Raw genomic sequence first — 26,178 nt, forward strand, 5'->3', positions numbered from 1 at the left:
CTCCAGTATTCTTGCCTGGAGAAGCCCCAAGGACAGAGGAGCCTGACAGGTTGCAGACCATGGGATCACAAAGAGTGAAACATTACTGACTGGCTAAGCACAGCATTGTATATTATACATTATATATTTATGATTGCTTGGTCCTTGTGAATTAACTTTTTTATAATTATAAAATATTTCTTAATTTTTGTCATGTACCTTGTCTGGAAATCTATATTAGCTTTTTAAATATAGTTAAATTGCAACAATTTATTATTTCATATGATGAAGAAATTCCCCCAAAATTTCAAGGAATTCATGATTATAAATTATTCTAAATTAGTAGCAAATATAAAATTAAAAGAGCTTGCTACACAACTGCATCTTTAAAGAAGCAAGCAACATTTAGGGGTAGTGAAGTACATATGTTCTACAGTTTCTTCTAGACACTTTGTAATTTTATGTGAGTATATTTAAGTATGTTATCTGTCTCATGTTAACATTTGAGAATTGCATAAAGTAGGAGTTGATTTTTTATGGATGGATTGTCAATTATTTTAAGAATATGTGTGGAAAAGCCGTTGAAGTGAAAAAAATCAGTTAACTATGAAAGTGTTGATTTATTTCTGAACTTTCTATTTAGTCACAACTATCTTCACTGCTGCCAAATTACCTTTGTAACTAGCTTTTTAGCAGGCTGAAAGTCTGATAATAGTCTCCAAGAATGTTCCTCTCACTCAAAATAACTTTATTTATTTTGGTTTTGAACATAGAAATTTCAGGGGAAACTTACAAACATTTTTTAAAATATAAATTTATTTATTTTAATTGGAGGTTAATTACTTTACAATATTTTGATAAAATATTGGGTTGTATATCGAATGGGATGACTTTGTAATGAGAAAAGAATTGTGGACAATTGGCTTCTTTACCATATTGAATTTTGAATTCATAAACATGGTATGTCTCTATTTATTTCTGCTTCAATATTTCCAGACATACCAATAAGCTCCCCTGGGGGCTCAGACAATAAAGAATCTGCCTGCAATTCAGGAGACCCGGGTTCAATCCCTGAGTAGGGAAGATTCCCTGGAGAAGGGAATGGCTACCCACTTCAGTATTCTTGCCTGCAGTCCCATGGACAGAGAAGCCTGGCAGGCTGCAGTCCATAGGGTTGCAGAGAGTTGGACATGACTGAGCACACGTGAGATCTGATATCCAGTTTGCTTCTTTGAAATATTCCCTTGATGAAGAATTCAGTTTCTTTAATAGGGAGTATGCTATTCACATTTTCTACATTGTCTTATCACTGTGTGAAAGTTGCATTTTTCAAGAAATATCTCTATTTTACCTAACTTATGTAATTGATTAATGTAAAATCATTTCTAATAGTCACATAACATTCTATTTTTCTTTTAATCCTATAGTATATTGGGTAATATCACCTCTTTCATTTTTGGTATTGAGAGTTGTTTACCTCCTTTATTTTGTGAATAGAGTTTTGTTTTTCAAAATTATCATTTTCAAATTAACATTTTTAACACACATAGTTTCTTCCATTTCCTCTCTTGTCTAATTTGTATCTTGTTAATGTTCATGATTTTTAACTTTCTTAATTTTCTGTTTTCTCTTTTCTATTAATCTTTCTCAATTTTTTATCTCTTGTGGACTTAATTTTCCTTTTTTCTGATCGCTTCATTTTAATTTTACTCTCTCATTTTTTAAGATAAAAAATGATGACATTGATTCAAACCATCCTGCTTTTGAAATCTAAGCCTGTAAAACTACATTTTTTTTCTTCTAAGTATTGCTTTACCTGTGCCTCAAAAATTTATAAATATGTATCAATTTTATTTTCAATGAACTGTATGTGAAATATTGTCTAATATTCATAGTGGCTTCTTTGATGTAACAGTTGTTTAGAAATGTGTTGTTTAATTCTCACATATTTATGGATTTCTAAGTAATTCAGTCTCCATTAACAGAAATACTGTGGTATGATTGTTATCTAGAGAGCTGCATATATTTACTATACACAATTTGATGATTATCATCAGTGATTACATAGATAATTTATTCTTACTGATTTCTAATCCAATTCCCTTGTCATAGAACACACTCTGTAAATTTTTAATATTTTGAATTTTATTCTTTCTTTGTTTCACAGCATATTGTCTATCTTTGTGATGTTTCCATTTCATATAAAGTATATGTATATTCTAGTTTCTAGATCAGTTTAACATTGTTCATAGTGTTCTAAAATGTACCTATGTCTTAAAATAGCTTTTTCTAGTTGTTCTATCCATCAGAGTAGGAAGGCTCTCAGAATTGGTAACAAGCGGTTGTGGATTTGTCTATTTCTTCTTTCAGTTCTGCCCATCTTTGCTTCATGTACTCTGATATATTCTTAGATACATTATATATTTATAATGGCTTAGTCCTTGTGAATTACCTTTTTAATATTTATAAAATAGGTCTTCATAGTTTTCATAATATGCCTTCTCTGTGAAAGGTTGTTGTTGAATCACGCGAATACACCGGGATTCTTGGCCCCCGGAGGAGAAGAATTCAATCCAGGGCCAGAGATGAGGCTTGATCGCTCAGAGCTTTTGTGTAATAAAGTTTTATTAAAGTATAAAGGAGATAGAGAAAGCTTCTGACATAGGCATCAGAAGAGGGCAGAAAGAGTACCCCCCTGCTAGTCCTCAGCTGGATGTTATATAGTCACTAGCAGTCTGTTAATGAAAGAAAGGAATGTCTTAAAATTCAGAATGGCACCAAATGGTTCATCCTGGGCCATAAAATGATTAACTTGAATCTTAAAGAAGGGCAGACGACCATACAAATAGTTTCATTTACATAGATTAGGGGAACAATATCTGAGTATAACATACTGGTTTGTCAAGTAGGTTCTGGGCCAAGAGGCGGAACCGACTTGGAGACAGAGTTTGGGGTAAAGGCATAGTACATTAGCATAGCTTAAGACAAAAATTTCCATAAGAAAAAGGCATTGGTTATCTCTAGGCTCAAGAATAGCTAACTTCAGGCGAAACCAGGTGTCATTATGGCAACACAGTATTTTAAGAGAAACCTCCCTTTAAATTTGTATAGAGAAGGAAAAAAATATTGCTAGTTTGTTTCCTCCTGCCCCTTAAGAGAGATAAAAATGTCTGACACTTGCAGGCTATTTCCTCCATTTGGAGACCCCTCTCTCCTTGGGGACCCCTAGATTTCCTATCAACCTGCCTAGGAAATGACTCTCTCATCTGGAAGTCCACATTAATTTATTGAAATATAGCTAATTAATTTAAAACACCTGACTATTTTCATGTGATAAAAGAATTCCTAATCAATTTCATGTAATGTGTCCTCAAATTATTCTCTATAAATTAAAAGCAATTGTAAATTAACAGAAAGCTAGATAAACAACTTATTCACCCATATCACAAAACTTGGAAATTAAAAAACAAAGTTTTTTCTGTGATTTACTGACAGAAAATATGTTAAATTAAGTAAAATGAAAACTGTATGCTTTAGAATCTATGGTACACAGGAAAAAACAAAGATATGTATAGATTAAAACTTGATTTACAAAAAAGTGAATTAAGTAATAGGTAGTACAATCTAGAATCCAGAAAAGAACATACATCCAAAGAACATAGAAGGAAAGGAAAACTAAAATTAAAATGTCAATTTTTATAATAAGCTAAAAAGTATAAATAGCTGATTTGCAAAATATTCAGTTTACAGGGAAATGTAGTGTAGAGACTAACTTTTGGAAGACTTTTAACAAATTAAAATTATTAGGACAAAAATGTTTAAACATCAGACATAAAAAAAAAAATAAATTCTTGAAAATACATTGATAAAAATGTCAAAATAGTTAAAACAGAAATAAGAGAAATATTTCTGATGAAACATAACTATTCCAAGTCTTCCCTGGTGGCTCTGATGGTAAAGAGTCCACCCGAGTTGCAGGAGACCTCGGTTCGATTCCTGTGTTGGGAAGATCCACTGGACGAGGGCAAGGCAACCCACTCCAGTATTCTTGCCTGGAGAATCCAGAATCCCCATGGACAGAGGAGCCTGGCAGATTATAATCCATGGGGTTGCAAAGAGTGTGACATTACTGAGTGACTATGCACAAAACAGCACAAAAAATACTCCTATTGACTTAGATCAGAATAGAAAATCTGATGATATTACTAATGATGAATAAAGTATATTCAGTCAAATATGTCCCTGAATTTAATACAAAATGTTGGCTCCCTGAAAGGATTTATGAGTTTCCAGCCTGTACTTGCATAGTGTTTCTAATGAAATAGAAATGAAGTGTGACAGGAGAAAGCAAAACCAAGGAGTCATAAAGGGCTCCAAATTCTTCCAGGTGTATTCACGCAGTCTTCCCTCAGTTGAGCAGAACAGGCTTTGTCTTCAGATTATGAATTGGATATTTGAGGTATCTCTATTTGATGGACTCGGACACAGTTTACAGAGGGATCTTTTATACCCTCTGGTCACACAGAAAAAGCCAGGCTTGCTAATCCATTAAAGAAGGTGCATTCATCAGTGTATATATGGTTTAAGAGTGCAGGCAAGCTAGTGAATTGTACCTCCAGGAGAGTACTGAATTGTAAACAATACACTCTAAATCCCAGTGAACCAATCTAACTCTTACCTTGTTCAAGAATCAGCATCAAATTAATAGGTTATTAACTAAATGTAGTTTCTCATCTGGCTAATCAACTCCCATGGTAGAAAAACTGGTGAGGGCTTCAATCCAATTCCAATATATCTGATCATGAATATCTGCTAAAAAAAAAAGAGACCCTGATAACAGTTTTCCCTCAGTACCTATAACTGAGTGAGCAATTCAATTAGGGCATCCTAAAGGTTAGAAAAAATAAAATCTGTTTTAATAAATCATGCAAGATTGAGCACAGGAAGAATAAAAGGAAGAAACTAAGACCATGAGACAATGAACCAAATGTGATATATTGAAGTGCTAAACAAGCTTAAGAGTATAATTACAGAGTATCATATTATTTGATCATTTATGATATAACATTATAGCTTTCTGTTTATTGAAAATTTTCCTTTAATATTTGAACTTATGCTTTTTAATCAAGAAATCTAATTTTAATATTTTCAGAAGCAAAAATACAACTATGCCCACCTCCACCTCAGGTTCCCAATGCTCGAGATATGACAACTACAGTGAAATATCAGGATGGAGAAAAAATATCAATTCTATGTAAAGAAAATTATTTAATTCAAGATGCAGAAGAAATTGTGTGCAAGAATGGGAGCTGGCAGTCAATCCCACAATGTATTGGTAAGTAGTGCATGCATAAGTTTGTTTAAAATATTCTTTAAAGAAGATTAATACTCCTCTAAGCTTTGTATCCTTCCATGGTGGCTCAGTGGTAAAGAAACTTCTTGCAACGCAAGAGATGCAGAAGATACGGGTTCGATCCCTGGATGGGGAGGATCCCCTGGGGAGGAGGGTGACAACCCACTCCAGCGTTGTTGCCTGGGAAATTCCATGGACAGAGGAACCTGTTGGGCTAGAGTCCACTGGGACACAAAGAGTTGGACATGACTAAGTGACTGAGCATGCACACAATCTTTGTATGGATCAGCAGGATGAAGTCCTCTCTGTCTCTTCCAATTTATCTTGAAACAGTAAATCACAGTTTCAGTTTATGAACTGATGAACACTCTTTCACTTCTGATGTGAAATGCAGACAAACTCCTTGGTCTACTGTGCAAATAACAGGTAAAATTTATATTTATGCAAATTTTATTCTTAATGATCAAAGGACAAGAATGAAGGCACAACTGGGCTGCCCAGCCTGGGAGTCATGGTCCTGAAAAATAAGCCCCCAGAAATTCTGACTTAGAAGTCCAGAGTAACTTGTGCATAAGAAAGCCAGAGGGCTTTAGGAAACAGAGTTTCTTCTGTTCTTTAAAGGCATACAAAATCTCACATACTCTGTGTCCCAGTGAAGAGGCATCAATGGGAAAGAGGCTTGGGTTAGACTAATTTGTTTATCTTTGTGAAACTTCTAGAGAGATAGAAGACAATTGGGATCATATATACTGGTGCCAGCCATCATGAGAGACAAGTACCACTTTAGAGTTTTCCCTAACACACATGTTCATAGCTTACTAGCACCAGAGACTTAACAACTCACCAGCATGACAGCACCAACCCGACTCCACTGAGCTCCACAGCTGCTACACCTGCATCTCACCCTGCTCGTGGGTGTGATATCACCAGCTCAAGTACACTTAGGCCCTGAAGCCAGCTCCATCAACACTTCATCCTGCCTATGAGTGGGCTGGCAGCCACCACATGAGGCACAGTCTGTCAGCCACCTGGGGAGGAAGTGGGATCCTTTCCTACCAGTGTACCCAGAGTAGTTGGCATTGACACAACAGAAGGGCACCCCTATATCATCTAGATCTGCTGCACACATCCTACAGAGGGGAGCATTCTGTTGGGCCCCATAGACTTCTGCAAAAGACCACTTCTCTAAGATCAGGAATACACCTAACTCTTAGAAATAAACACAGAGTTAGGTAAAATCAGGAGACAGAGAAATGCATTCCAAATGAAGAAATAAGACAAAATCTCAGAAGAGTCACTAAACAAAGTTAAGCAATCTATCCAATAAAGCATTCAAGGTAATGACCATAAAGATGTTCAGTGGACTCTAGAGAAGAATGAATGAAAATGGAATTTTACAAATAAGAAAATATTACAAATAAGAAAATACAAATAAGAAAAATAAAGAAGGACTAAACAGTGCTGAAGGATACAACAGCTGAAATGAAAAATATACTAGAGAAAATCAATAGTAGATTAGAGGATTCAGAAGAATGGATCAGAGATCTGGAAGACAGGGTAGTGGAAACTTCCCAAACAGCATAGGAATAAGAAAAAAGAATTTATAAAATGAGGATAGGTTAACAGACATCTGGGACAACTTCAGTACCATTATCATTATGGGGATCTAAAATAGAGAGAGACAGAGACTTACTTGAAGAAATAATAGCTAAACTTTTCTATCCTGGGGAAGGAAAGAGACATTCAGGTCTAGAAGTCAGACAGTCCCCAAAAGAGATGAACCTGAAGAGGTCCGTACCAGGACACATTATCATTTAATGGAAAAAAAATTAATAATGTTGTTCTTCCAAAGTAAATGGCAATGGGATCATACTTATCAATAATTACCTTAAATGTAAATGGGTTGAATTACCCAACCAAAAGACAAAGACTGGCTGAATGGATACAAAAACAAGACCCCTATCAGATCAGATCAGATCAGTCACTCAGTCGTGTCCAACTCTTTGCGACCCCATGAATCGCAGCACGCCAGGCCTCCCTGTCCATCACCAACTCCCGGATTTCACTCAGACCCCTATATATGCTGTCTAAAAGAGACCCACCTCAAAACAAGGGACACATACTGACTGAAAAAAGATATTTCATGCAAATGGAGACCAAAAGAAAGCAGGAGTAGCAATAGCAGATAAAATAGACTTTGAAATAAAGGCCATGAAAGAGACAAAGAAAGACACTACCTAATGATCAAAGGATCAATCCAAAAAGAAGATATAGCAATTATAAATATATATGCACCCAACATAGGAGCAGCTCAATACATAAGGCAAATGCTAACAAGTATGAAAGAGAAATGAACAATAACACAATAATAGTGGGAGATTTTAATACCCCACTCACACATATGGACATGTCATCCAAACAGAAAATTAGCAAGGAAACACAAACTTTAAATGATACAATGGACCAGTTAGACCTAATTGATATCTATAGGACATTTCACCCCCAAAATGTGCATTTCACCTTTTTCTCAAGTGCACAAGAGCCATTCTCCAGGATACAGCACATCCTGGGCCATAAATCTAGCCTTGGTAAATTCAAAAAAATTGAAATCCTTTCAAAGATCTCTTCTGATCACAATGCGGTAAGATTAGATGTCAACTACAGGAAAAAGAAACTATTAAAAATACAAACATATGGAGGTTAAGTAACACGATTCTTAATAACCAACAAAATAATGGAAGAAATCAAAATGGAAATCAAAATATGCATAGAAACAAATGAAAATGAAAACACAACAACCAAAGACATATGGGAATCAGTAAAAAGAATGCTAAAGTGAAGGTTCATAGCTTTACAAGCTTACCTCAAGAAATAAGAGAAAAATAAATATCCTAACTTTAAACCTAAAGCAACTAGAAAAAGAAGAACCCCAGGGTTAGTATAAGGAAGGAAATCATAAAAATTAGGGCAGAAATAAATGAAAAAGATACAAAGGAGACTATAGCAAAAATCAACAAAACTAAAAGCTGGTTCTTTGAGAAGATAAATAAAATAGACAAACCATTAGCCAGACTCATCAAGAAAAAAAGGGAGAAGAATCAAATCAATAAAATTAGAAATGAAAATGGAGCGATCACAACAGACAACACAGAAATACAAAGGATCATAAGAGTCTACTATCAGCAACTATATGCCAGTAAAATGGACAACTTGGAAGAAATGGACGAATTCTGAGAAAAGTATAACATTCCAAAACTGAACAACGAAGAAAGAGAAAATCTTAACAGACCCATCACAAGCATGGAAATAGAAACTGGAATCAAAAATTTTCCAACAAACAAAAGCCCAGGACCAGACGGCTTCATAGGTGAGTTTATCAAAAATTTAGAGACGAGCTAACACCTATCCTTCCCTGGTGGCTCAGAGGGTAAAGCATCTGCCTGCAATGTGGTAGACCTGCATTCAGTTCCTGGGTAGGGAAGATTCCCTTGGAGAAGGAAATGGCAACCCACTCCAATACTCTTGCTTGGAAAATCCCGCAGACGTAGAAGCCTGGTAAGCTACAGTCCATGAGGTCGCAAAGAGTTAGACACAACTAAACATCTTCACTTTCGCTTTTCTTTTCAACACCTATCCTACTCAAACCCTTCCAGAAAATTACAGAGGAAGGTAAACTCCCAAACTCATTCTGTGAGGCCAACATCACCCTAATTCCAAAACCAGACAAAGAAAAAGAACACTAAAGGCCAATATCACTGATGAACACAGATGCAAAAATCCTTAACAAAATCCTAGCAATCAGAATCCAACAACATATTAAAAAGATCATACATCATGACCAAGTGGGCTTTATCTCAAGGATGCAAAGATTCCTCAATATTCACAAATCAATCAATGTAATACACCACATTAACAAAATGAAGGAAAACAACACATATGATTATCTCAATAGATTCAGAGAAAGCCTTTAAGAAAACTCAACATCCATTTATGATAAAAACCCTCCAGAAAGAAGGCATAGAAGGAACATACCTCAACATAATAAAAACCATATATGATAAACCCACAGCAAACCTTATCCTCAGTGGCAAAAAATTGAAATGATTTCCCCTAAAGTGAGGAACAGGACAAGGGTGCTCACGCTCACCACTACTATTCAACAGAGTATGGGAAGTTTTATCCACAACACTCAGAGAAGAAAAGGAAATAAAGGACTCCAGATTGGAAAAGAACAAGTAAAACTCTCATGGTTTGCAGATGACATGATCCTCTACATAGAAAACCCTAAAGCCACCATGAGAAAATTATTAGAGCTAATCAATGAATATAGTAAATTTGCAGGATATAAAATTAATACACAGAAATCCCTTGCATTCCTATATGCTAACAATGAGAAAACAGAAAATTTAAGGAAACAATCCCATTCACCACTGTGATGAAATGAATAAAATACTTAGGAATAAATCTACCTAAAGAAACAAAAGACCTATATATGGTAAGCTATAAAACACTGATGAAGGAAATCAAAGATGACACAAATAGATAGATAAATATACCATGTTCCCAGATTGAAGAATCAATATACTGAAAATGAGTATACTACTCAAAGCAATCTATAGATTCAGTGCAATCCCTATCAGTCTCCAACAACATTTTTTTCACAGAACTAGAACAAATAATTTCACAATTTGTATAGAAATACAAAAAAACCTTGAATAGCCAAAGCAATCTTGAGAAAAAAGAATGGCACAAAAAACCTCGAATAGCCAAAGCAATCTTGAGAAATAAGAATGTCACTGGAGGAATCAACCTGCCTGACTTCAGACTATACTACAAAGCTATAGTCATCGAGATAGTATTGTACTGATACAAAGCCAGAAATATAGATCAATGGAACAAAATAGAAAGCCCAGAGATAAATCCATACACCTGTGGACACCTTATCTTTGACAAAGGAGGCAAAAACATACAATGGAGTAAACACAATCTCTTTAACAAATGGTGCTGGGAAAAGTGGTCAACCATCTGTAAAAGAAGGAAACTAGAACACTTTTCCAACACCATACACAAAAGTAAACTCAAAATGGATTTAAGATCTAGACGTAAGATCAGAAACTATAAAACTCCTCGAGGAAAACTTAGGCAAAACACTCTTTGACATAAATTACAGCAAGATCTTCTGTGACCCACTTCACTGAGTAATGGAAATAAAAGCAAAAATAAACAAATGAGACCTAATTAAACATAAAAGCTTTTGCACAACAAAGACAACTCTAAGTAAGGTGAAAAGACATCCTTCAGAGTGGGAGAAAATAATAGCAAACGAAGCAACTTACAAAGAACTAATCTCACAATCATATAAACAACTCTTGCAGCTCAATACCAGAAAAACAAACGACCCAATCCAAAAATGGGCCAAAGCACTAAGCAGACATTTCTCCAAAGAAGACATACAGATGGCTAACAAACACATGAAAAAATGCTCAGCATCACTCATTGTCAGAGAAATGCAAATCAAAACCACAGTGAGGTACCATCTCCTGCCAGTCAGAATGGCTGCTATCTAAAAGTCTAATGCAGGAGAAGGTGTGGAGAAAAGGGAACCCTCTTGCACTGTTGGTGGGAATGCAAACTACTACAACCACTATGGGTAACAGTGTGAAGATTCCTTAAAAAAAACTGAAAACAGATCTTCCATATGACCCAACAATCCCACTGCTGGGCATACCCATTGAAGAAAACAGAATTGAAAGAGACACATGTACCCCAATGTTTGTCCTAGCACTGTTTACAATAGCTAAGACATGGAACCCACCTAGATGTTCATCAGCAGACGAATGGATAAGAAAGTTGTGGTACATATGTCCAACAGAATATTTCTCAGCTATTAAAAAGATTGCATTGGAATCAGTTCTAATTAGGTGTATGAAACTGGAGCCTATTATACAGAGTGAAATAAGCCAGAAAGAAAAACACCAATACAGTATATTAATGCATATATATGGAATTTAGAAAGATGGTCACGACGACCCTATATGCGAGACAGCAAAAGAGACACAGATATAAAGAACAGACTTTTAGACTCTGTGGGAGAAGGCGGGGGGGGGGGGGGATGATTTGAGAGAATAGCATTGAAACATGTATATTACCATATGTGAAATAGATCACCAGTCTAAGTTCGATGCATGAAACAGGGCACTCAAAGATGGTGCACTGGGACAACCCAGAGGGGTGGGATAGGGGTACACCCATGGCTGACTCATGTCAATGTATGGCAAAAACCACCACAGTATTGTAATTAGCCTCCAATTTAAATAAAAAATTAATTAATAGAAAGTTGTTGTTCAGTTGCCAAGTCACGTCCAACTCTTTGCGACCGCATGGACTGCAACATGCCAGGCTTTCCTGTCTCTCACCATCTCCCAGAGTTTGCCCAGGTTCATGTCCATTGAAACGGTGATGTCACCCAACCATATCATCCTCTGTTGCCCTCTTCTCCTTCCTGAGAAAAGGCAGTAGTTACCTACAAGGAGACCCTAACAAGTATCAACATCTGAAGAATATTTTTTAGGTCATAATGGACTGGCACAACATATAGAAAGTAATGAAAGGAAAAAAACTTGCAGCCAAGACTACTGTATCCAGGAAAAACATATTGAAACCATAGTGTGATGTCCCTTCACACCTGTCATAATGGCTACCATGAAAAGGACAACATCAAGTGTTGTCAAAGATGTGGAGAAAAGGGAATCTTTGTGCACTGTTGGTGGGATTGTAAACTGGCAGAGTTGCTGTGAAAAAGAATGTGGAATTTCGTTTAAAAATTAAAAATAGAACTGCCATATGATCCAGCTATTCCACTACTGGGTATTTATTCATAGGAACTAAAAACACTAATCTAAAAATATATATGCACTCTAATGTTCACTGCAGCATTACACACAATAATCAAGATTTGGAAGCCACCTAAAGAGTCCACTGATATATAAGTAGATAAAGAAGGTGTTTTATATATACACATGATATGAACTATGACTGAGCCATAAAATATGAAACGTTTCCATTTGCAACAACATGGATGTGTCTAGGATGTATTTATTCTAAGAGATATAGATCAGATAGAAAAAGATAAATGCCACATGATTTCACTTATTTGTGGAATCTAAAAACAAAAGGAAAACAGGCTCATACAGATACAGAAAATTAATGAGTTGTTGCAAGAAAGGAGGAGGGGGTTGGCAAAGTAGATACAGGGGATTTTGAAGTACAAACTCCAGTTATGCAATAAGGAAGGCAGGGGGATGTAATATACAGCATACAAATATGGTCAATAATATTGTAATACATTTGTTAGGAACTATTGCTACTAGACATACTGGTAGTCATTTTATAATGCATGTAAAAGTAAAATCATTTTGTAGCCCATTTGAAGCTAACATATTATTATACATCCAACATTTCAATAAGACATTCATTTCAAAAAGGATGAAGGGGCATATTGAACAAGTGGTAGTAGCATAGTGTTTATGGAGACAAATAGCTTGCAAGTTTCAAATATCTGTCAGTTTTAAAATTCTGTAAATTGTTCTGAGTATTCTTTTCTTCTTATTCTTATTTTAAAATCCAAAGTAATATTTGATTGTATTAACATTTTTAATTTAAAGATTATATTTGTACTTTACTCTTTGACCTCTGTACTTCATATAGAAAAAATTGGATGTTCTCAACCACCTCAAATAAACCATGGGGCCATTAACTCATCTAGCTCTGCAGAAGAAAGGAGAGAAATACGTGAACAAAGGCTGTATGCACATGGCACGAAGTTAAGTTATACTTGTGAAGAAGGCTTCGAGATATCTGAAAATAATGTGATAATATGCCAAATGGGAAAGTGGAGCTCTCCACCTCAGTGTGTAGGTGAGGACACTAGGCAAACCAAAATCTATTTTCAGTACCATTCATTAAAACTAATCAGTTGTCATCAAAGTCATGAGACTTGATCCTTTAGATTTCTAAATATATCAAGTAACATCTATTTATAGGTCATTTATATTAAAATAAAATGTATATATTTATGCATTAAATCAAATTTGACATATAAAATTAATCACTTTGTTATTAATAATTTTGTTAGTTCTATAGAGAATTGCTTTTCAACTTGGCAATTATTTTGTATTAACACTAGATGTGCAATAAAATTAAACCTAACTATTATATTCGTAAACCTGTTTATATTCCTGTCTAAGTTTCAAAAAAGTGTCCTATGTCTTCCCTAAAATGTCCCTTTTAATTTCTTACAATATATAGTACTTCTCCTAAGTGTGGAGTCTCAATGTGTTTTTCTTTTATTACTCATGATTGGTTAGAGCAGCACTGATGTTTTCTTTCATATATTGGTAATTTCAGTTTCAAGTTCTTGCTCAAGTGGACACACACCAGACTGGTAATTTTAAGAAAAATTTGTGCACTTTCCTCCCATGTCATGGAAGTTCCTGTATAATGATTTATTATTTTCAAGTAAAACTACCAAATATGTTGACCAGGACATCAAATTAAATTTCAAAGTTAGCAAAACATGAAATCATTCTTTCATTTCTTCCCAGGACTTCCTTGTGGACTTCCACCTTATATTCAGAATGGTGTTATATCTCAGAAGAAAGACAGTTACCAATATGGAGAAGAAGTTACTTACGACTGTGATAAAGGGTTTGGAACTGATGGACCTGCATCTATAAGATGTTTAGGAGGGGAATGGTCTCGTCCACAAGATTGCATAAGTATAGTGTTTTTCCTTTTTTTCTAAAGCTGACAAATATCTTTTAATTCAAAGCATAAGTGGCCCAAATATGAAATTAAGCAGTAATTCTAGAATTTAACAAGGTACCTATGAAAAGTTCTGAATTCTGGTAGAGAATTAATAACCCTAGAAATAATAAAAGTTTGATTTTTTGTTGTAGTTCAGTCATTCAGTCGTTTCTGACTCTTTGCAACCCTATGGACTGTAGCAAGCCAGGCATCCCTGTCCTTCACTGTCTCCTGGTGTTTGCTTAAACTAATGTCCATTGAATCGGTGATGCCATTCAACCATCTCATTGTTTGTTGTCCCCTTCTCTTCCTGCCCTCAGTCTTTCCCAGCATCAGGGTCTTTTCCATTAAGTCGGCTCTTTGTATCAGGTGAACAAAGTATTGGAGCTTCAGCTTCAGCATCAGTCCTTTGAATGAATATTCAGGGTCAATTTCTTTTAGGATTGACTGCTTTGATCTTGCAGTCCAAGGTACTCTCAAGAGTCTTCTCCAGCACCATAGTTCGAAAATATCAATTCTTTGGAACTCAGCCTGACTCCTCTTTACTATCCAACTCTCAAATCATACATGACTACTGGAAAAGTCATAGCTTTGGCTAGGTGGAGCTTTGTTGGCAAAGTGATGTCTCTGCTTTTTAATATGCTGTTGAGGTTTGTCATAGCTTTTCTTCCAAGGAGCAAGCGTCTTTTAATTTCATGGCTTCAGTGACCATCCACAGTGATTTTAGAGCCCAAGAAAACGAAGTCTGTCACTGTTTCTAGTTTTTCCCCATTTATTTGCTGTGAAGTGATGGGACCAGATGCCATGATCTCCATTTTTTGAATGCTGAGTTTTAAGCGAGCTGTTTCAGTCCTTCTTCCACCTTCACCAAGAGGCCCTTTAGTTTCTCTTTACTTTCTGCCATTAAGGTGGTGTCATCTGAGGCATAGCTGGGGTTATTAGTATTTCTCCTGGCAATCTGGATGCCAGCTTGAGCTTCATCCAACCAGGCATTTTGCATGATGTACTCTGCATTTAAGTTAAATAAGCGGGATGACAATATACACCCTTGAAGTACTCTTTTTCCAATTTTGAGCCAGTCAATTGTCCATGTACGGATCTAACTGTTACTTCTTCACCTGCATAGTTTTCTCAGGAGGAAGGTAAGGTGGTCTGGTATTCCCATCTCTTCAAGAATTTTCCACAGTTTGTTGTGATCTACAGTATCAAGTGCTTTAGTGTAGTCAATGAACAGAAGTAAATGTTTTTCTGGAATTCCCTTGCTTTTTCTGTGATCCAATGGGCGTTGGCAATTTGATAACACTAAACTATCTCTTTCACATCATCTTGGGTTCAGTTTGAATATCCTCTGATATACATCTCAGATTTCTGGTCTCTGTTCCTGTACTATGGCTGAACTCTGCTCTTAACACTACTCAATTGTTGTTAATTTGTCAATCATTTCTTTGTAATATGCAATTTTCTAAGACATTTAACATAACTCAAGGTAACATATTTTGATAAAAGCAAAAATAGAAACATTCATAATTTAGGTGGGCTGTCATGCGAGAAGATACCTTAAATTTGAGAAGTATGCAGCTTTCCCATGTTGTATTTTTGATAATATAGAGATGGTCAAGAATATGAAGATTTCTGATATTTGTCTCAAGGTATAAGAGAAATGCTGTAGAATATTCATTGGTTTGATATGTAACTATTTATTTTCTGGAATATAATCAGTGGTCATTATGAATCTTTAAAAATGTACTAAACAAATGCATATTCTTTTTCTTTCAGGCACAAATTGTGTTAACTTGCCCACCTTTGAGGATGCTGTACTCATAGATCGGGAGAAGGATTTCTATAGGTCAGGAGAAAAAGTGGCTTTTAAGTGTCTATCATATTATCAGTTGGATGGATCTGATACTATACAGTGTATTAAGAGCAAATGGATAGGAAGGCCAGCATGCAGAGGTACTTTGGTAAAATTTTTTAATTTATATAAGTATCTGAAATAATATAATGTAGAAAATTGCCTCCACTATCATTAAATGGACATAGATTACTTTTAGGCCAGGTCAAAACCAGTTTGTGCCTGAACATAAAAAGGGATAGACTTGTGTTCCCAGCGTTTTTGTGTTGTAGCACAATAGTTCTCAAAGCACAGTCATGACAGAGCGTTCTCAGCACATTCTGTATACTGTTATATGCAAGCAGATTCACAGGCTCACTCAGACTTGTTGAATCTAAACCTCTGGTGCTGCAACTCTGACAATGTCTTGATGATTGCCAAGGAATTCTGTGTATATTTCAGTTTCGGACCCATGGCTACAGCCTCTTGTAGTTACAGCCTCTTCTTCCCATGAATCACACTGAGGAATGCACATCATTGATGGTGATGTCCTTAGCATTTGCCCCAAAATATCATTAAAGTGTAGTTTTGTAAATTTACACTTTAGTTTTCTATTATTTTTCCAGATCTTTTGTTCAAATCTTTAATTAATCATCTTCTCCTTGCAACTGTAGTATTCTTCAAAGTGTTTAATTCTTGATCAATCTCTAAAGAAGAACCTACTGTGTTTATTTTCTGAAAGGCCCTAAAGTTATATCTCATAAACAGGATGAATGTAAACCAAATCTTGAAGTCAAACGATATTTTTATTATGTTTTGCTTATGATTTATAAATTCATTTTGAATTTATATACTTTATAATTTTTATTTTACTAACCTCAAAAAGAGATTTCCAGGAAAACTCTTTTTTTTCAGTGCCCTAAAAATTGTGTATCACTTTTCTAGTGAAGTATAGGGGAGAGAATTAAGGTACAGAAGTTTAATTCCTGCTGAAAAATATTGCTTTATTTCCTTTCCCTTAACCTTACATATAAACTGATGACAATTAGCAGTCTTTCATGACAGATTAACTGTTGAATCAAAACAACCATGGAATATATTTGACATTCTATTTCCTCCTTGCTGTTCATGATAATCATTATATTAGAGATACTGTTTTACCTTTCTATTTAGATGTTTCCTGTGGGAATCCACCTGAAGTGGAAAATGCTATTATACACAATCCTAAGTCTAGATATCAAAGTGATGAGAGAGCACGTTACGAATGCATTGGGAATTATGACCTTTTTGGGGAGATAGAAGTCGTATGTTTAAATGGAACTTGGACAGAACCACCTCAGTGTAAAGGTAGAGTATTGTACTCACCCTGTCCACCCAGTTTAGAGAATATAATAACAAGATATATTGAATCAAAATTAGGATGAAGTAGCCTTTCTGGAATAATTTTTAGTTGCAAAAAAAAAAAAATGGTGCTAAAAATCCAGTTCTTCTGTGGTCTGAATATGTAATCTAACATGTTTATTGTATGACAGTGTTGACCAGATTTGAGCAGTTGGAATCATGGGACATTTCCTGTCTTAAAACATTAAGATAGTCAGTTGTTTTCTGAAGATAAGTGTGTAAAAGATACCATAGTTATATTTAACAGCCCAAGAAATTCCACTTTGAGACATGGAATAAGCAGCTGGGGCCTGATCACAAAATCTGACATAGATGTGGCCAGCTGTACCTATGGATGATATTTAAAGGTAGGTTACTAGCTGAGTTCCAGCAGAGCTATTTAAAATCCTACAGGATGATGCTACAAAAGTGCTACACTCATTATGTCAGCAAATTTGGGAAACCCAGCAGTAGTCACAGGAGTGGAAAAGGTCAATACTCACCAATTCCCAAGAAGGGCAGTACTAAAAAACGTTTAGATCACCAGACAATAGCAGTCATCTCCCATGCTAGTAAGGTTATGTTCAAAATCCTCAAGCTAAGCTTGATGTGAATAGCTGATGCATTGGAAGGTTGAAGGAAGACAGAGAATAGGGTGACAGAAGATGAGATGTTTGGGTGACATCACCGATTCAGTGGACATGAACTTACCCAACTCTGGGAGAGCTCAGGGACCTGGAAACCTGGCATGAGCAGTCCGTGGGGTCACAAAGTGTTAGACATGACTTGGTGACTGAACAATAACTAGCTGAACTCATGCAGGAAATGAGTGTACACATAAAAATAAAAAGTCTGAACTTGGTACTGGAATACTTCAGTCTTTAGAGATAAGACAGGATGGAAATCCAAACCAAGAAGTACATTCGGTTCAGTTCAGTTCAGTTCAGTCGCTCAGTTGTGTCTGACTCTTTGCGACCCCATGAATCACAGCACGCCAGGCCTCCCTGTCCATCACCAACTCCCAGACTTCACTCAAACTCACGTCCATCGAGTTAGTGATGCCATCCAGACATCTCATCCTCTGTCGTCCCCTTCTCCTCCTGCCCCCAATCCCTCCCAGCATCAGAGTCTTTTCCAATGAGTCAACTCTTCCCATGAGGTGGCCAAAGTACTGGAGTTTCAGCTTTAGCATCATTCCGTCCAAAGAAACCCCAGGGCTGATCTCCTTCAGAATGGACTGGTTGGATCTCCTCGCAGTCCAAGGGACTCTCAAGAGTCTTCTCCAACACCACAGTTCAAAAGCATCAATTCTTCAGCACTCAGCCTTCTTCACAGTCCAACTCTCACATCCATACATGACCACAGGAAAAACCATAGCCCTGACTAGACAGACCTTTGTTGGCAAAGTAATGTCTCTGCTTTTGAATATGCTATCTAGGTTGGTCATAACTTTCCTTCCAAGGAGTAAGCGTCTTTTAATTTCATGGCTGCAGTCACCATCTGCAGTGATTTTAGAGCCCCCAAAAATGAAATCTGACACTTGTTTCCACTGTTTCCCGACCTATTTCCCATGAAATGATGGGACCGGATGCCATGATCTTCGTTTTCTGAATGTTGAGCTTTAAGCCAACTTTTGCACTCTCTATTTTCACTTTCATCAAGAGGCTTTTTACTTCTTCTTCACTCTCTGCCATTAGGGTGGTGTCATCTGCATATCTGAGGTTATTTATATTTTTCCCGGAAATCTTGATTCCAGCTTGTGTTTCTTCCAGCCCAGCGTTTCTCATGATGTACTCTGTATATAAGTAAATAAGTTAAATATACAGCCCTGATGTACTCCTTTTCCTATTTGGAACCAGTCTGTTGTTCCATGTCCAATTCTAACTGTTGCTTCCTGACCTACATACGGATTTCTCAAGAGGCAGGTCAGGTGGTCTGGTATTCCCATCTCTTTCAGAATTTTCCACAGTTTATTGTGATCCACACAGTCAAAGGCTTTGGCATAGTCAATAAAGCAGAAATAGATGTTTTTCTGGAACTCTCTTGCTTTTTCCATGATCCAGCGGATGTTGGCAATTTGATCTCTGGTTCCTCTGTCTTTTCTAAAACCAGCTTGAACATCAGTAGATTCATGGTTCACGTATTCCTGAAGCTTGGCTTGGAGAATTTTGAGCATTACTTTACTAGCGTGTGAGATGAGTGCAATTGTGTAGTAGTTTGAGCATTCTTTGGCATTGCCTTTCTTTGGGTTTGGAATGAAAACTGAGCTTTTCCAGTCCTGTGGCCACTGCTGAGTTTTCCAAATTTGCTGACATATTGAGTGCAGCACTTTCACAGCATCATCTTTCAGGATTTGGAATAGCTCAACTGGAATTCTTTCACCTCCTCTAGCTTTGCTTGTAGTGATGCTTTCTAAGGCCCACTTGACTTCACATTCCAGGGTGTCTGGCTCTAGGTCAGCGATTACACCATCGTGATTATCTGGGTCATGAAGATCTTTTTTGTACAGTTCTTCTGTGTATTCTTTCCATCTCTTCTTAATATCTTCTGCTTCTGTTAGGTCCATGCCATTTCTGTCCTTTTTCGAGCCCATCTTTGCATGAAATGTTCCCTTAGTATCTCTAATTTTCTTGAAGAGATCTCTAGTCTTTCCCATTCTGTTGTTTTCCTCTATTTCTTTGCATTGATCGCTGAGAAAGGCTTTCTTATCTCTTGCTATTCTTTGGAACTCTGCATTCAGATGCTTATATCTTTCCTTTTCTTCTTTGCTTTTTGCTTCTCTTCTTTTCACAGCTATTTGTAAGGCCTCCCCAGACAGCCATTTTGCATTGATATATTTAGGACCATTTATATTTAGAGTGACTCATTAACTATTAAGGACAGTCTGCCATTTTCTTATTTGTTTTGTGTGTGTTTCCTTCAATTCTCAACGTTTTTCTTTTCTTGACTTCCTTGTGAATTTTTGAACATTATAAAATAGTTTGAAATGGATCTGCATTATATTTGAGTATATGTCTTTGCATGGTTTTTTTAGTCTCTCTAGGTATTAAGATGCACATAGGTAGTTTATCCGGAGAAACCAAAAAAATCTACTTTTCATACAAGGAACTGGAATACAAGGTAGGAATAAAAAGATACCTGAAGTAACAGGCAAGTTTGGCCTTGGAGTACGAAATGAAGCAGGGGAAAGGCTAAAAGAGTTTTGACAAGAGAAGACATGGGTCATAACAAACACCTTCTTCAAAAACACAAGAGACAATTGTATGCATGGACATCACGAGATGGTTAGTACCGAAATCAGAATGATTATATTCTTTGCAGTCAAAGATAGAGAAGCTCTATACAGTTGGCAAAACCATGATTGGAAGCTAACTGTGGCTCAGATCATGAGGTCCTTATTGTGAAATTCAGACTTGAAGAAAGCAGGGAAAACCACTAGGCGATTAGGGCTTTTATGATTATATAGCAGAAAGGATAAAAATATTCAAGGGACTAGATCTGAGAGAGTGCCTGAAGAACTATGGATGGAGGTTTGTACAGGAGGCAGTGAGCAAAACCATCCCCAAGAAGCAGAAATGCAACAATGAAAAATGGCTTTCTGAGAAGGCCTTACAAAGAGATGAAAGAAAAGAAGCAAAGTGCAAAGGACAAAAGGGAAAATATACCCATCTGAATGCAGAATTCCAAAGAATAGCAAGGAGAGATATGAAAGCCTTGTTAAGTGAGCCATGCAAAAAACAACACAAAACAAAACAAAACAAAAAACAGAGGAAAGCAATACAATGGGGAAGACTAGAGATGTCTTCAAGAAAATTAGAGAGAGCAAGGGAACATTTCATGTAATGATGGGCACATAAAGGGCAGAAACAGTATGCCCCTAAGAGAAGCAGAAGGTATTAAGAAGAGGTGGCAAGAATATACAGAAGAACTGTACAGAAAAGGGCTTAATGACCCAGATAACCACAAGTCACCTGGAGCCAGAAATCCTGGAGTGTGAAGTCAAATGGGCATCACTACAAACAAAGCTAGTGGAGGTGATGGGATTCCAGCTGAGCTAGTTCAAATGCTAAAAGATGATGCTGTGAAAGTACTACACTTAATATGCCAGCAAATTTGGAAAGCTCAGCATTGGCTATAGGACTGGAAAAGATCAGTTGAAGGGCAATGCCAAAGAATATTCATACTACCACAACACAACTGGGCTCATTTCACATGCTAGCAAGGTAATACTCAAAATCCTTCAAGCTAAATTTCAACATGTGTACTGAGAACTTCGAGATGTACAAGCTAAATTTAGAAAGACGGCGAAACTAGAAATTAAATTGACAACATCCGTTGGATCATAGAAAAACCAAAGGAATTGAAGAAACAATCTGCTTCACTGACTACACTAAAGTCTTTGACTGTGTGGATCACAACAAACTGTGAAAAATTCTTACAGAGATGGGAATACTTGACCACCTTACCTGCCTCCTGAGAAACCTGTATGCAGGTCAAGAAGCAACAGTTAGAACTGGAGTGGAAAAACAAACTGATTCAAAATTGGAAAAGGAGTATGTCAAGGCTATATTGTCACACTGCTACTTTAACATCGCACAAGATACCAGGCTGGAAGAAGCACAAGGTGGAATCAAGATTCCAGGAAAAATGCCAATAACCTCAGATACACAGATGACATCACACTAATGGCAGAAAGCAAAGAAGAACTAAAGAGCCTCTTGATAATGGTGAAAGAGGAGATTGAAAAAGCTAGCTTAAAACCACATTCAAAAAATGAAGATCATGGTATCGGGTTCCATCACTGTATGTCAGAAATGGGGGAAAATGGAAACAGTGACAGACTTCATTCTTTTTAGCTTCACAATCACTGTGGATGCTGACTGCAGCCATGAAATTAAAAGACTCCTTGGAAGAAAAGCCATAAAAACCTCGACAGCATGGTAAGAAGCAGAGACATCACTTTACCAACAAAGGTTCATATTGTCAAAGTTATGGTTTTTCAAGCAGTAATGTATGGATGTGAATGTTTGACCACAAAGAAGGCTGAGTACCAAAGAATTGAGTTTTTGAACTGTGGTGCTGGAGAAGACTCTGGAGAGTCCCTGAGACTGCAAGGAGATCAAGCCAGGCAATCCTAAAAGAAATCAGTTCTGAATATTCATTTGAAGGACTGATGCTGAAGCTGAAGCTCCAGTATTTTGAACACCTGATGAGAAGAACTGACTCCTTGGGAAAAGAACCTGATACTGGAAAAGATTAATCGCAGGAGGAGAAGGAACATCAGGAAATGAGATGGTTGGATGGCATGATTGACAGAATGGACATGACTTTGAGCAAACTCTGGGAGTTAATGAAGGACCGGGAACCCAGGCTTTCTACAATCCATGGGGTTGCAAAGAGTCAGAAACAATTGAGCGACTGAACAATACAACAGGAACTGATTATGATGTATCTTGACATTAAGTTATTTGGCTCCATCCCATTTGGAATTCACTGAGCAGTTTTAGCATGTAGTTGTTTTTGGTTAGTTGCTAAGTCATATGCCCTATTTGAGAAACTATCAGCCATTATTCAAAAAAAATTTTTTTGGAGTGTATTTCCTATACAATATAGTGTTAGTTTCACTGTACATCAAAGTGAATCAGCTACACATATACACATATCCCCATTCTTTTGGATTTCCTTTCCATTTAGACCATCAGAAAATGATGGCACAGGGAACTCAGCCATTATTTTTTATCTCTTATTCTTTATTTTCAACTTCATGTTCAACCTTCTTTGCTGTCTTCCCACAGATACTTGAAGCTATGTCCATTTTCTTTTCAGTCAATTTTCAAGGTTAGTTAATACTCAAACTTATTGATCATTCTGCCATCTGTGATATGTTGTCAATCCATGTGGTTTTCTAATCTATTTTCTAGTTCTACCAATTGGACTAGATTTTTAAAAACCGTCATCCAATGATTTCAATATCTGTGTCATCTCAGTGTTGTCTTCTGTTGATTGCTTTTTCTCTTTTGAGGTTTATCTGGTCTTTGGTCTGATAAAGGATTTTCAACTGTATTCAGACACTTGAGCTTTTTTATCTTGAGACTAAGGATGTTATTGGACTCCTTCATTAATCAGCCCTTCATTACTGCCATGTAGGGTGCAAGCCCAAGGTTCCCACCTGACCTCCTCTGTCACCAGGAGAAAGGGCAGAGGTTTCTTGTTTCCTCATTCAGTTCAGTTCAGTTCAGTTTAGTTGCTCAGTCGTGTCCGACTCTTTGCAACCCCATGAATCACAGCACACTAGGCCTCCCTGTCAATCACCAATTCGGTGAGTTCACTGAAACTCATGTCCATCGAGTCGGTGATGCCATCCAGCCATCTCATTCTCTGTCGTCCCCTTCTCCTCCTGCCCCTAGTCCCTCCCAGCTTCAGGGTCTTTTCCAATGAGTCAACTGTTCTCATGAGGTGGCCAAAGTATTGGAGTTTCAGCTTCAACATCAGTCCTTCCAGTGAACACCCAGAACTGATCTCCTTTAGGATGGACTGGTTGGACCTCCTTGCAGTCCAAGGGACTCTCAAGAGTTCGCTCATTATGTGGGTGGAAATATGAGCTGCTTACTTGGACCCTGTAGATCAATGCATGGAAAGGATTGGTCTGAGGTTTCTGCCATCATGTGTTTCTAGACTAAATCAGTCCAGTTCAGTTGCTTAGTCATGTCTGACTCTTTGCAACTCCATGGACTGAAGCACACCAGGCTTTCCCATCCATCACCAACTCCCAGAGCTTAACTAACCTCATGTCCATCAAGTCAGTGATGCCCCCCAACCATCTCATCCTCTGTTATCCCCTTATCCTTCTGCCTTCAATCTTTCCCAGCATCAGGGTTTTCTCCAAATAGTTCTTTTCATCTGCTGGCCAAAGTATTGGAGCTTCAGCTTCATTATCAGTCCTTCCAATAAATATTAAGGACTGATTTCCGTTAGGATTGACTGGTTTGATCTCCTTGCATTCCAAGGGACTCTCAAGAGTCTTCTCCAACACCACAGTTCAAAAGCATCAGTTTTTCGGTGCTCAGCTTTCTTTATAGTCCAACTCTCACATCCATACATGATGACTGAAAAAATCATAGCTTTCACTAGGTGGAATTTTGTTGTCAAAGTAATGTCTCTGCTTTTTGATATGCTGTCTAAGTAGGTCATAACTTTTTTCTAAGGAGCAAGTGTGTTTTAATATCATGGCTGCAATCACCATCTGCAGTGATTTTGGAGCCCCCAAAATAAAGTCTCTCACAGTTTCCATTGTTTCACCATCTGTTTGCTATGAAATGATGGGACTGGATGCCATTACCTTAGTTCTCTGAATGTTCATTTTTAAGCTAACTTTTCCACTCTCCTCTTTCATTTTCATTAGGGGACTCTTTAGTTCTTCACTTTCTGCCATAAGGATGGTGCCATCTGCATAGTTGACGTTGTTGATATTTCTCCTGACAATATTGATTCCAGCTTCTGCTTCATCCGGCTTGGAATTTTGCATGATGTACTCTGCATAGAAGTTAAGTAAGCAGGTGACAGTATACAGACTTGATGTGTTCCTTTCCTGATTTGGAACCAGTTTTTCTTCCATGTCTGATTCTAACTGTGGCTTCTTGACCAGCATACAGATTTCTCAAGAGGCAGGTCAGGTGTTACCATCTGTTTAATTTCCACAGTTTGTTGTGATCTACACAGTCAAAGGTTTTGGTGTAGTCAATAAAACAGAAGTGGATTTTTTTGTGGAACTCTCTTGCTTTTTTGATGATCCAATGGATGTTGGCAATTTGATCTCTGGTTTCTCTGCCTTTTCTGTATCCAGTTTGAACATCAGGAATTTCATGGGTCACATGCTGTTGAAGCCTAGCTTGGAGAACTTGGGCATTACTTTACTAGAGTGTGAGATGAATGCTATTGTACTGTAGTTGGAACATTCTCTGGGATTGACTTTCTTTGGGATTGGAATGAAAATTGACTTTTTGCAGACCTTTGTTCACTGCTGAATTTGCTGGCATATTGAGTTCAACACTTAAAGAGCATTGTCTTTAGGATTTGAAATAGCTCAACTGGAATACCATCACCTCCACTAGCTTTGTTTGCAGTGATGCTTCCTAAGGCATACTTGATTTTGTATTTTAGGATGTCTGGCTCTAGGTGAGTGATCACACCTTTGTGGTTATCTGGGTCATGAAGATCTTTTTTGTATAGTTCTTCTGTATATTTTTGCCTCCTCTTCTTAATATCTTCTACTTCTGTTAGGTCCATACCATTTTTATCCTTTATAGTGCCCATCGTTGCATGAAATGTCCTTGGTATCTCTAATTTTCTTGATGAGATCTCCAGTCTTTCCCATTCTATTGTTTCCCGCTATTTCTTTGCACTGATCACTGAGGAAGGCTTTCTTTTTTCTCCTTGCTATTCTTTGGAACACTGCATTCAAATAGTTTTATCTTTCCTTTTCTCCTTTGCCTTTAGCATCTCTTCTTTTCTCAGCTATTTGTAGGGCCTCTTGAGGCAACCATTTTGCCTTTTTTACGTTTCTTTTTATTGGGGATGATTTTGATCCCTTCATCCTGTACAAAGTCAGGAACCACTCTCCATAGTTGTTCAGGCATTCTGTCTTATCAAATCCCCTGAATCTATTTGTTTCTTCCACTCTAATTGCAAGGGATTTGATTTAGGTCATGCCTGAATGTCTAGTGGTTTTCACATCTTTCTTCAATTTAAGTATGAATTTGGCAACAAGGAGTTCATGATCTGAGCCACAGTCAGCTCCCAGTCTTGTTTTTGTTGACTGTATAGAGCTTCT

At 37.0% G+C, this 26,178-nt stretch overlaps 1 protein-coding gene across 13 annotated transcripts in view; it reads left to right on the forward strand.

Moving 5' to 3' along the window:
* The window catches only part of CFH (complement factor H), a 482,162-nt gene that overhangs the window by 76,727 nt on the left and 379,257 nt on the right, over window positions 1-26,178 (forward strand). For 4 of the 13 annotated variants that reach the window (XM_045165769.1, XM_045165762.1, XM_045165763.1 and 1 more), the window contains one exon: window positions 5,132-5,314. The exons of 4 other annotated variants lie outside the window; for them this stretch is intronic. In XM_045165769.1, coding sequence (XP_045021704.1) covers window positions 5,132-5,314 — 183 coding nt within the window. Of the gene's footprint in view, window positions 1-5,131; window positions 5,315-13,039; window positions 13,250-13,935; window positions 14,110-15,913; window positions 16,091-17,141; window positions 17,316-26,178 lie in introns of all 13 variants that reach the window. 5 more of the 13 variants (XM_045165764.1, XM_025286131.3, XM_025286134.3 and 2 more) reach the window with 4 other exon arrangements.

Source organism: Bubalus bubalis, chromosome 5, assembly GCF_019923935.1.
Source record: "Bubalus bubalis isolate 160015118507 breed Murrah chromosome 5, NDDB_SH_1, whole genome shotgun sequence".
Taxonomy (NCBI): domain Eukaryota; kingdom Metazoa; phylum Chordata; class Mammalia; order Artiodactyla; family Bovidae; genus Bubalus; species Bubalus bubalis.